At 39.0% G+C, this 11,554-nt stretch overlaps 1 protein-coding gene across 2 annotated transcripts; it reads left to right on the plus strand.

The window, feature by feature from the left end:
- The first annotated feature begins 1,674 nt into the window (after nt 1-1,674).
- On the plus strand, nt 1,675-3,163 carry LOC121982611. 2 transcript variants are annotated; one of them, XM_042535751.1, is made up of 4 exons: nt 1,675-2,091; nt 2,400-2,664; nt 2,745-2,898; nt 3,044-3,163. In XM_042535751.1, exons 1-4 carry the CDS (start codon nt 1,940-1,942, stop codon nt 3,058-3,060), a joined length of 588 nt encoding a protein of 195 aa, XP_042391685.1. In that variant the 5' UTR covers nt 1,675-1,939; the 3' UTR covers nt 3,061-3,163. The 2 variants fall into 2 exon arrangements, with proteins under 2 accessions (XP_042391685.1, XP_042391684.1); XM_042535750.1 differs by lacking the exon at nt 3,044-3,163 and having other exon boundaries at nt 2,745-2,973.
- The last annotated feature ends 8,391 nt before the right edge of the window (nt 3,164-11,554 follow it).

Raw genomic sequence — 11,554 nt, forward strand, 5'->3', positions numbered from 1 at the left:
TCCCGTGCTTCAATTCTTGTGTTTCTTGCTGTACTAATCATGTTTCAGAATTTTAGGTCAGAGATTCAAGTGTCTTTTTTCGTTTTACTTGTGTCAAATATTTGACAGTGAATTAATAGAAGCATGAAATCTAATATTTTTTTGAAAGTTCATACTCTTTTAAATATTTTGCCCGAAATGGGTGCGTATATCTCTCCCGTTAAAATCCCGTGTGGGGTCCACTGCAGCTGTGGCGTTGACTTTACAGAAATACCCCTACGGCGTTGACCGTTGAGCAATTCAAACTACGAACGAAATGTGTGCTGACGGACGAGCGCGCTCATCGGTCCGATCCATGCGCCAACCCGACGACCATTCGGACGGCCGGCCGCAACAGTCCGCCTCCGCCGCCCAAATCTTTCAAGTTCGAAATCTCTCCATCAATCCCTCTGACGGCGCTCGTAACTGCTTCTTCCCCGCTACATTCTCATCACGCGCCCCGCATGCGAACCCATTAAATTCCCCTAACCAAATCCAAAGCCCGCTCCATCAGCACCAGCCGTCCGTTCCATGGCAACAACCAACGGCAATCCCGCCGCGGAACTGCTCCGCCCTCAGAATAGAAGAGCGCCGGACGGATTCCCAGCTCCTACAATTATAGGATGATTACGATCAGCGATTGCAATCTCGCCAATCCCTTCTTCTCCGGCTCCGCCATCGTCCTCTGATTACGCTCTCTTCTCATGGCTTCCTCCGTCGCCCGCATTTCGGTCTCCCATAAGTGGTTCGAACTCGCCGGACTCTCCAACGCCGACGCCCTTGGCGGTTGCTCCTTCAACCCTTCTCACCTCCACAAGGTCATCGCCCCTCAGCGCCAAACCGCAGATGTGCGCTCCCCCTCCCCCGACCGGTCCGAGGAGGACGGGGGGTCTCCGGGGATCCTGGAACGGTGGGAGTCGCTGCAGGCGCGAGAGCTGGTCACGACCCTCGACCGGCAGGCCCGCGAGGCTGAAATATCGGCGCTGGCCACCGTCTCCCGGCCCGTCTCCGCCCGCGCCAAATCCTTTCTGCGCGAGGCTTCTGATTCTTCCTCCGCTGGCACCGCCGCAGCCTCCGCCGTCGATCTTCCGCGCAGCGTCCGGGCGTCGTCGCTGATACAGATGTGGCGGGGGTTGGAGGCCGACGCGGCGGTCAGTCCCAAGAACAGCCCGGAGAACAGCGGCGACAACGCCACCTCCACCGCTGCTTCCTCGTCGGCGGACGAGCTTTTCAGCGACAACTCAGGGGATTCGGATTCCGACATCGCGGCCGCCCCAAATTCTTCCTCCTCGTCGAGGGAGAGGACCGGCCGGGTGGAGAACATCGTGAGGATGCTGAGTTCCGGGAGCAGCACGCCAGCCGTCGCTTCCTCTCCAAAAAATCCGGCGCCGACGGCAGATAACACATCAAGCGATCGACGATACACGAAAGATTTCGTGGCGGGAATGGAACAGGAAAGGCGGCGTGAGCTTGCTGCACTGACCGAGCTCCTCTGCGTCTCTCAGTTCCAGCACCATCGCCTTCTTTGTGTAATCTGCAACCTAAACTCCAATAACTCATCCTCAATTTCATTCTCATAGTTCATGTTCATCTTTGCAGGCAACATTTGGGCTCACAGAACTTTCAACACCGATGGAGTTTGATGAATTGCATAAACGAACAGCAATCTCACATCCCAGGTAAACACAAGGATTGCTTCACTTGCCAATTGGTTTGGTTCTTGTAGTGAATATGTGCTTTACTTGATCATTGTGGTAGGAGGAACCAATTTCTCGAGAAACAGTGCAAAGATGAAGATTCTTATCTTGCTGATCAGTTTAATGCTAAAAGATATGGTTCAGAAAGCACTTACCCTAACACCAACTCGTCGCGGGAAGGAAATCATAGCACAATTGGTTCATGGGATGAAAGAAATTTGTGTATGGCAGACTTGTTACCTTCGAACGGTTGGCACGGTGAGGTGCACCAGCCCTCCGGTTCGCGGAGACAATGGACAGTCAGAAGGCAACCAATGTGTGCTGGATTCTTTCAGAAATTTGCAGATAATGCCGAAATGATTGAGCTTTATGAAAGGTAATTCTCCCAAGTAGTTGTTGAATTATCTGATTGAAAGTGTCATGAGATGAACTTCAATGCATTCTTTTTCTTATGCAAGAAATTTGATACATTTTTCAGTTCATTTTCTCGAGCTATTAGTCACTGCATTATCCAAAAATTTAGGTACTACTTCATTTCAAGTAACTTAAACATAACTGACTGAATCTTCATCTTCATCTATTGTGCTTTTCTAAATAGTTGGAACTTTCATAGTTTTATGATGAGTTTAGTTTATAGAGTTCCGAGTGTTTTAGTTTTTAATCATGTCGTCCGATATTGTCCAGGAGAAGAGTCTCGGATTCCCTTGATAGTGACTTTTGCAATGAGTTAAACACGATGGTCTTATCATTGTTAGAGATGCAAAGGAAACGAACTTTTGCTCAAGATGATATTTCAAATGATGAAGATCATCCATTTTGGCAAAAAATGGAGGAGTGTAGTAACAATTCTGAGAGTGTTGTTGATATCTTCTCATCATGTTCAACTGCTCAAAACCACACCATGTGCCAGTCGGAATGTCGGAAACATGCTTCATCCCCTCACCGAAATGTACTTAGAAGTTCAATTTTCTCCAAATTCCCTCAACAAGAAAAATTGTGATACACTGACATTTGTTTGCAACTTAGCAGGATCTTGAATATACGGATGAATTAAGAGACGGTATCGTGCAGATACACGTAGAACTTCAGGAACTTCGCAAGTTAGTCGAGAGTTGTCTGAAGAAGCAAGTTGAACTGCATGACTCTATCAAGGAAGACATTTTTGATGCAATTAGACAATCAAGTGAGTGCTACTTGTTCCACTCTGATGAAAGACCACTTTTACATTGAAATCTGTCACCTGATTCTTTAAGGAATTGGCTCTGATTTTATTCATTTTCGATTAATCAATTAACTATTTCCAACTATTGAAAAGCATTTTTGATCAGTTCTTATGCAGATCTAACCGGGAGTATCTTGAATGGCTATCTGCAACAAACAGGAACAAAAGGCAGATGCTGTATCTGTTTCGATACTCCGCGAGTGAACTAGTTAGTGCATAGATAGGTATATCTTCTATTGCACTAGACTAGAGCTATCAATGAGTTGTCTTTACCTTCTAGTTTGCTTACATTTTGTTTCTCAACGCGAGCAAATTGCGATCTTGTACACAATTCTGATGCCAAAACATGTGCTGTTATCTTTAGGTGTGCCCGTGAACTACAACGAGGCTGGTAGATCTTCGATGGTCGATATCGTTCAAGCATTTCACATCCCTTGAAGAGATTTGTTCTCTTTCTTGAGGATAGCAAACTCTCTCTAGATTCCATCCAATAGCACTGGAATCTAGATTAGATCTCGAGTTAATAGATGTTCAGGATCTTTTAACACAATTTTTAATATATTTTTTTTAACATTTAATTTTTGTTGTTCTTTTGTTTTTGGAGTAAAAAAGGCCATTCGAGTTGTGCAATATTCACATCTCAGATATGAGCTGCATTTATATGTGAAGTACTAAGCTCCCGTTAATGTGGTTCCGAAGAAAAGTTTATTGTACCATCTTATTTTATTTGGTAAGATGTTATTTTGGGGATGACTTTAGGAGAATTTTCTGATTTATTTTGATGATAGGTAGAAATTTTTTATAAAATCAAATCGGTTATTTCTAGGATTAGTCGATTTGAAGAGATGAATATTTGAATTAAAAAAATAAAAAATTATTATTTTTAATTGATATCAGGTATTTAGCTTTTTAAACCGACTAATTTTGAGAGTAACTGCGTCGATCTCACAGAAGTTTCTCATCGGTCACCAAAATAAATCAGAAAGTACTCATGAAGGTTCATTCAGACGACCAGCGTTCTTAGATCCGCTTAGGTTTGCCACTTGAATGAGTCTTCGTGAATATTTTCTAATTTTCTTTGGAGAAAATTTTATGTGGAATCAGACTGGTCATCTATCGAATTAATCAATTCGAAAACCTAGATTAAAAAAAAACAAGAGGTTGTTTTTTTAAGCTAGCATCATATTCTTTTTTTTAATCCAAATATTAAGTTATTCAAACCGACTAATCCTAAGATGATCAAGTCGGATCTACGAAAGTTTCTCATGAATTATCAGGTTAAATAGAAAAATACTCATAAAAGTCCATTCATTCTTAAATCCACTTTTTCACTAGAGAAAAAATTATCTACAATGCGGCACAGTTAAAATTTAAATTTTAGATTAGATGATTATACGTGAAACGACCTAACTATTGCGCCTTTATTTCGAATTTGTATATGAAGTATGATGAGAAAATTTCACGGTCCTAAAGTTTAAAGCAGTCCGAAAATAAATTCTAACGTAGATAAATAATATTGACTGTGTTCAAAAAATAAAGTAACCAAATATGATGCTTATTAAGTACTAGTGTGTCTCCTGGGTTATGATATCGTGGTAGGATATTTAGATTGTCATTCAAACATCCGTGGTTCGAATCTCAGGTATGGCGTATTTGTAGGAATTTTTCTTTTAAATGGGCGGTGCAATCAAAAGATGCTGGACTTCTGGGCTGACTGTCGCGTGTGCTTGAAAATTCCAATAGTAAATTATTGTAACATACTTCTTTTTGAAAAAATTAATATTACATTTAATCTTAGCTAAAAGACTTGCTCAAGGTATTTACATAAACTTCTCCACTTGCGGTATTGTCAACGTGGAACTAAAGAAAATTATGACGGTGCATATTTTTTTATATAAAAAGTAATCATAAAAATTATTAATAAATCTTAAAATTATTTCCAGATAATTTAATGAAATATTTATATTATATATTTAAATACTAATGATAGAGGATGCATTTGGATGGAGTTCATTATTTTAACAGGACCTAATGATGATAGTTTCTCCTACTATCCTTAATAATTTGGTATTAAAGCACTAATTATCATTAATATATTGGTATGTATTGGTGGCAAAAGATGAAATCGTCACGGTTCCTTCAGGATAGTCCCCCATTATTAGAAAGGGAGATAAATCATGGGGAATTTCGTTCAGCAACAACAGTAGCACAAGGGGTTGAGGCAACCAATATTCCACACTTACTGAAAATCGACCTTAGATCTATTGACATAAACATCTTTGCATGAACCAATTACGTCAACCTATGAGGATATAATCATCATCAACATTGTTAGCATAATTGATAGCTTTGATGGCTCCTGTGGGGTAGCTAAGTTGGTACTCAAGCGAGGAGTTACTGTTGGTAATTTTGAGAGCATGAAACAGAAACAAAATAATACGGTAACCACTCATAGTGATCTCTTGAATATATCACAACTGAAGACGCTGTCGATCGACGAAGAGGTTGCCGCTGTCGGAAGCACGATCACGGAGTAACCAGAAAGCACTTCAAGGTTCACGAGCCAAATCCCAGCCGCTGGATGTTCTCCTTTGCTCTCACACGATTACCTCACGGCTACGCTCTCTAATCACCTTCGCAACACCAGTCGCTCGCACACCCCTCTCCTCTTTGGATATGTGCTTGGGCGCTGCTTTTATAGGAAGCCTGAGGAAGACGAAGGGGAAATGACCCCTTCGTCTCCTTGGCGTTTGCAACAAAGGGAGTAACGAAGGGGAACCCTTCGTCTCCAGTAACGCCTCACATCTCTCACTTGTCCAAGTCAATCCATATGGTCACATAGACTACAAGGTGATCATGTCACGAAGACCAAAGCGAAATTAGTCACAAAGACTAAATAAGTCACGTAGACTTTATGAGGATCAAGTCACAAAGACCAGAGAAAAATTTAGTCACAAAGACCAAATAACTCACGAAGACTTTATGAGAATCAAGTCACAAAGACCAGAGCAAAATTTAGTCACAAAGACCAAATAAGTCACGAAGACTTTATGAGGATCAAGTCACGAAAACCAGAGCAAAATTTAGTCACAAAGACCAAATAAGAACATCCATTCCATATATTAGGGAAAATGGTTCGTGTGACAACAAGCACAGTGAGCATTCAATTGCTAAAAAGATTGTTACATCTTACTTAGCTACTCCATAGAGCGAATCAAAGACATAAATGCTCATAGAACAAATCAAAGACATAAATGACTTGCCTTTACCCCAGATTAAATTATTACATCATTATGAACATCTCTAATCCCTCATATTGACCATATGTCAAGAGCATGCTCAATATCTCCAATCAAACAAATTATTCACAATTACATTTTATGTACTGAACTAAAAATGTAACCGGTACCAGTGAATAAATGTCATAGATGTAAATCAATCTTAATCTTCCTTTTTAGCTAGAATCCATTTATTCTAATCAGTCGCTTTCCTAGTTATGCTCTATAGACCGAATCATCCATAGCCAATAGGAAACATGCTAAAGTAGCAGACACTGATCAGAACTTCAAGTAGACAGCTAAATAGTCACTTAGGGTAAAATCGAGATTAACTTATAATCTCAAGGGTCTCACATAGTAGAGAAGCAAGGATCCATTCTCCTACTACCCTTCTTGTCGCCATAGCACATATGGTATGAATCACATGCTACGATGTTATTTTCTTTACCAAAAAGAGCGCATATTTTTTTCAAAATTTAACATCATACAGATTTCGATCTAGACATTCCCAATGTCTATTCCTAAATTCAACATATGAATTCTAATCTGGCCTCAAGCAGATTCAGTAAATGGTGGGTGCATTTACTCCAATCATTACACAAATGATCTCATCTTGATATAAATATCAATGCGACTTTAACTTATGGGTATGTCTATATTCACAGCTACATAAGCTATTCCATAAGCAATGGTCTTACCTCTATTTGTACTTAATAAATAGAGATGATTGTCCATGTGAGTGGACCAATCCCAATCTGCCAACATGCTTATCGAGACTTTTATTCGAATGTAACTAAGACATATACACTGAATAGATCATGACATTTTTCATTTATCAAAATATCTTTACAATTGTTACATTCTTCAAAGTCCCAAAGACTTCATATGCCCATGAAATGACTCTTTAGTCAATAGCTTAGTAAAAGGATTAGCCAGCATATTTCGTGTAGGGATGTACTCAAGAATCACCTTTTTCTTGTCAACAATATCCCTTACAAAATTATACTTAATTTCTATATGCTTGCCTTTGCTGTGACATTTGGGATCCTTGGAAAAAGCTATCGCAGGTTGACTGTCACAGTACACAGTAACAGGACTCCCACTATCCTCAACAATCTTCAGATGCTTCAGGAACCTTCTTAGCCAGACAACCACTTGCACAGTCGCTGCACAAGCCACATACTCAGCTTCCATTGTCGACAAGGCTACACAAGCCTGCTTCTCGCTGTTCCATGAGATGACGCCACCATTCAGCAAGAAGACATAGTCAGATGTGGATTTCCTGTCATCAAGGTCCCCTGACCAATCTGCATTTGAGTAACCACTTAGGCTCATATATGATCCTTGGAAACAGAAGCAATAATCAGTTGTTCCTTTAAGATATCTGAATATCCTCTTCACCGCTTTCCAGTGTCTCGATCCTAGGTTTGACTGGAAACGATTAACTAAGCCAACAACATAGCTTATATCGGGACGAGTACACAACATAGTGTACATCAAACTACCAATAACACTGGTATATGGTTTCTTCTTCATTTCGGCTATTTCCTCAGGAGTCTTGGAATATGTACTTTTGATCAAGACAATACCTTTCGTTATAAGCGTTTGTTCAATGTTGCAATCTGACATTTGAAGTGTTGCAGCATCTTAGTGATATAAGCTTCTTGAGACAAACTCAAAAGCTTCTTTGATTGGTCTCTAATGATCTTTACTCCTAAGATGTACTCTGCTTCTCCCATATCTATTATGTCAAATTGTGATGAAAGCCAACTTTTGACTTCTATCACACACTTTATGTCGCTTTCAGCTATTAGCATATCATCAACATATAATGATAAAATGACAAGCTTTCCTTTTTCCTTTCTTAGGTAAACACAATGATCCTCATTGATCATTTCGAAACCATAAGACAATATTACTTCATTAAATCTTATGTTCCATTGTCTTGACACTTGCTTTAGCCCATATATAGACTTCCGAAGTCTACATATTCTTTTCTCTTGGCCTTCAGCAACATAACCTTCTGGTTGTACCATATAGATTTCTTCGTCAAGGTTACCATTAAGGAAAACCGTTTTTACATCCATCTGATGTAATTCCCTATCATATTGTGCTACTATAGCTAGGATGACACGTATTGACACAAACTTTACAACGGGAGAGAATGTCTCTTCAAAGTCAATACTCTCCATTTGGGTATATCCTTTTGCAACTGATCGAGCTTTGTATCGATTAATCGATCCATCTACTTTCCTCTTTACTTTGAGAATCCACTTATTCCCAATAGCCCTTCGGCCTGGAGGAAGATCGACTAAATCATAAACTTGATTCTTTCTCATTGACTCCATTTCTTCATCCATTATAATTTTCCATTCTTTTCTAACTGAGCTTCTCAAAACTTCCTCAACTATTCGAGGTTCCTCATCATCAACTAGGAGAACCATCAATGCCTTATTCTCTATATCAAACCTTATCCGAGGAATAATCTGACGACTACTTCTTTGAAGGTTAGACTGTTGAGAAATTGACTCATTCAGTGGCAAATTACTCTCACTCGGTTGACTAGATTCAGGCATCTCCTGATCTGTTGATAAAGAAACATTATCCTCCTCCTCTATCTCCTATAGAGGAATTGTCTTATCAACTTCATCTCAGGTTGGGAACTCAGTTTCTAGAAAAGTTGCATCTCTTGACTCTATTTCAGAGATGGTTCCATCTTGTTGCTCACCAATAAAAACATAACCCTTAGAAGTCTCAGAGTACCTTATAAAGTTACACTTCTTACCTCTGGGTCCTAATTTTCCATATTCGTGAGTTTTATCATGAACGTAGGCAGCTGACCCCCAAGGTCTCAGATTACTCAAATTTGGCTTTCTGCCTGTCCAACGTTCATGTGGGGTAGATGAAACTGACTTTGAAGGCACTTTGTTAAGTATATAGGCCGCAACTAATAATGCATCTCCCCAATAGGAGATTGACAAATTAGCCTGCGCCATCATAGACCTAACTATTTCAAGAAGAGTTCTATTTCTTCTTTCAACAACCCCATTTTGCTGTGGAGTTCCAGGGACAGTTAGCTGTCTAATAATTTTTTTCTCATTACATATTGTCTTGAACTAATCAGACAAATATTCTCCTCCACGGTCAGTGCACAAGGTTTTAACCTTACGTTCCAATTGATTCTCAATTTCGTTCAAGTAACGAATAAAGCAATCCAATGCTTCAAATTTGTGAGAAATCAAATACACATGATCAATGTTAGAGTGTATACTAAAAGTTTAGCTTTTGTATAAATATATAAAAATCACATTGGTTAAATGTCTACATTTATTTGTTAAGTGTAGTTGCTCAATTAATTTATATTGTAGATAACATGGTGTGTGGTGTCACACACAGAAGATCATGATATTAGTTCTTTATAAATTATAAACAGTTGCTCACGACTAAGATGGAAAGGAATAAAGCATTGAAATAGTCGTAGTGTAATTAGGTATTAGTTTATCTTGACTAATAAATTACACTAGTACACTCTAAGTGTATTGAGTAGGACCATTTTAGGTAAGTTCTTTTTATACTGACTTAATAAAAGAACTAGACCTTAGTTATTATAGAAGTGTGTGCTTTTAATCCTAATATAATAACAAGCATATATATTTAGTATTTATTTCTTAACTTATCAAAGGGTGAGATTTAACTCGATAAATCAAAAGACCTGTTAAGTTGGGAAACTGTGTCCTAGAAATCTAGGTTGAGAATGTCCCCAAGAGAAGTTCATAAGGATGGTCGTGTTAAACCCTGCAGACGGACTTAGTCCGACATGACAATGAGGTTGAGTGGTACTACTCTTGGACTAAGACATTAATTATAGTGAGTTGTCAGTAACTCAATTAAATTAATGGACATTCGATATCTTAAACACAGGGAGACTAACACACTCATAATAAGAAGGAGCCCATAATATAATTTGGGATTGGTGCTGTAGTGCAATAATAACTCTCTAGTGAAATGAGTTATTATTGATGAACTTGAGTTGTGTGTTCAGGGCGAACACGGGATACTCAAGCTTGTCGGAAGGTCAAAACCAATTTCTCCTCTAGGTCCCTGTCGTAGCCTCATTAAAGCCTCAAGTCCATCCATATAAAAGTCCATCTTGGTGTCCAAGAAGGGGGCCGACCCAAGGCTTGGTGACCAAGCCAAGGGCCGGCCACTATCTCCTAAAAGAGGACCGGCCCTTTTGCTTGGTGCCCAAGCAATGAGGGGTCGGCCACCATAATCTAAATAAGGAGGGGTGTTTTAAGTTTTTAAAATCTTCTCTTTGTAGAAAACTATAAGTTTTAAAAGAGAGGTTTTAAAATTATAAAACTTTCCTTATTTGAATTAGGTCACATGGTTTAAAAGTTTTAAAACTTCCCTTTTTTAACCATCCTCATGATTTTTAGAAAAAAGGAAGAGAAGTTTTAAATTTGAAACTTTCTATTTTTGTAACCATGTTAAAAAAAGGAAATTTTAGAAGAGCAGTTTTAAATTTTAAAACTGTGTTTTAATTTTTAAAATTTTCTTTTTTTTAACATTCACTTTAGGAAATTAAAAGAGAGCTTGTAAAATTTTATAAGAGCTTTCCTTCTTTGCTTATAAAATTTTTACAAGAATTATTTTCTTCCTTTTAAGGGGTCGACCACCCTTGCTTGGTGCCCAAGCAAGGGGCCGGCCAATCAATGATTGAATTAATCAAGAGAAAGTAAAAGGAACAATAAAAGGGGAAAAGGAAAAACAAGAGGAAAATTTTAATTTTTGTAAAAAGTCTTTTCTTATTTGCCTTGGGCAAATAATATAAAAGAAGGAGAGGGGAGGCCTCATGTATTATCAATTTTTATTCTCTTGTTGAGCTCTCTATTGTGGTCGGCTCTCTCTCCCTTCCCTTTCCCCTTGCTCTCTTTGGTTCCTTGGTGGTGGTGGTGGCCGGATTTTAGAGAAGGAGGAAGAAGGCTTTGGGTGGTGTTCATCTTGAATGATCGTCGCCCACACGACGTCCAAGGCGAGGTGAGGAATACGGCAGAAGATCTCGAGGTTATTAGCATACAAAGAAAAGGTATAACTAGTAATTATTTTCCGCATCATGCTAGTTATTTTTGTTTGTATGAATTCCAAACACAAGAGGCATTAGATTCTAGTTTTTCGAATTTGTAATTCGAGCTTGTGTTTTTTTTTATTTTTTCGAATTTGTGATTCGATTGTTCCTTTTGGTTAAACCTAGAGTTATATAAGAAAATTAAATATTAGCTTTCCTTAAATGGATTTGTCTAGGCGGTGGTGGATGCTCCCATTCCCAAGAAGGCCAT

This window comes from Zingiber officinale, chromosome 5A (assembly GCF_018446385.1).
Source record: "Zingiber officinale cultivar Zhangliang chromosome 5A, Zo_v1.1, whole genome shotgun sequence".
In the NCBI taxonomy this organism is placed as follows: domain Eukaryota; kingdom Viridiplantae; phylum Streptophyta; class Magnoliopsida; order Zingiberales; family Zingiberaceae; genus Zingiber; species Zingiber officinale.

Excerpts from the sequence above, each read along its gene's own strand:
- LOC121982611 (XM_042535750.1), top strand. The coding sequence starts at position 1,940 with ATGGCAGACTTGTTACCTTCGAACGGTTGGCACGGTGAGGTGCACCAG. Across the intron at positions 2,092-2,399 it reads ATGATTGAGCTTTATGAAAG|GAGAAGAGTCTCGGATTCCC; the intron begins GTAATTCTCCCA and ends GATATTGTCCAG. Across the intron at positions 2,665-2,744 it reads CTTCATCCCCTCACCGAAAT|GATCTTGAATATACGGATGA; the intron begins GTACTTAGAAGT and ends GCAACTTAGCAG.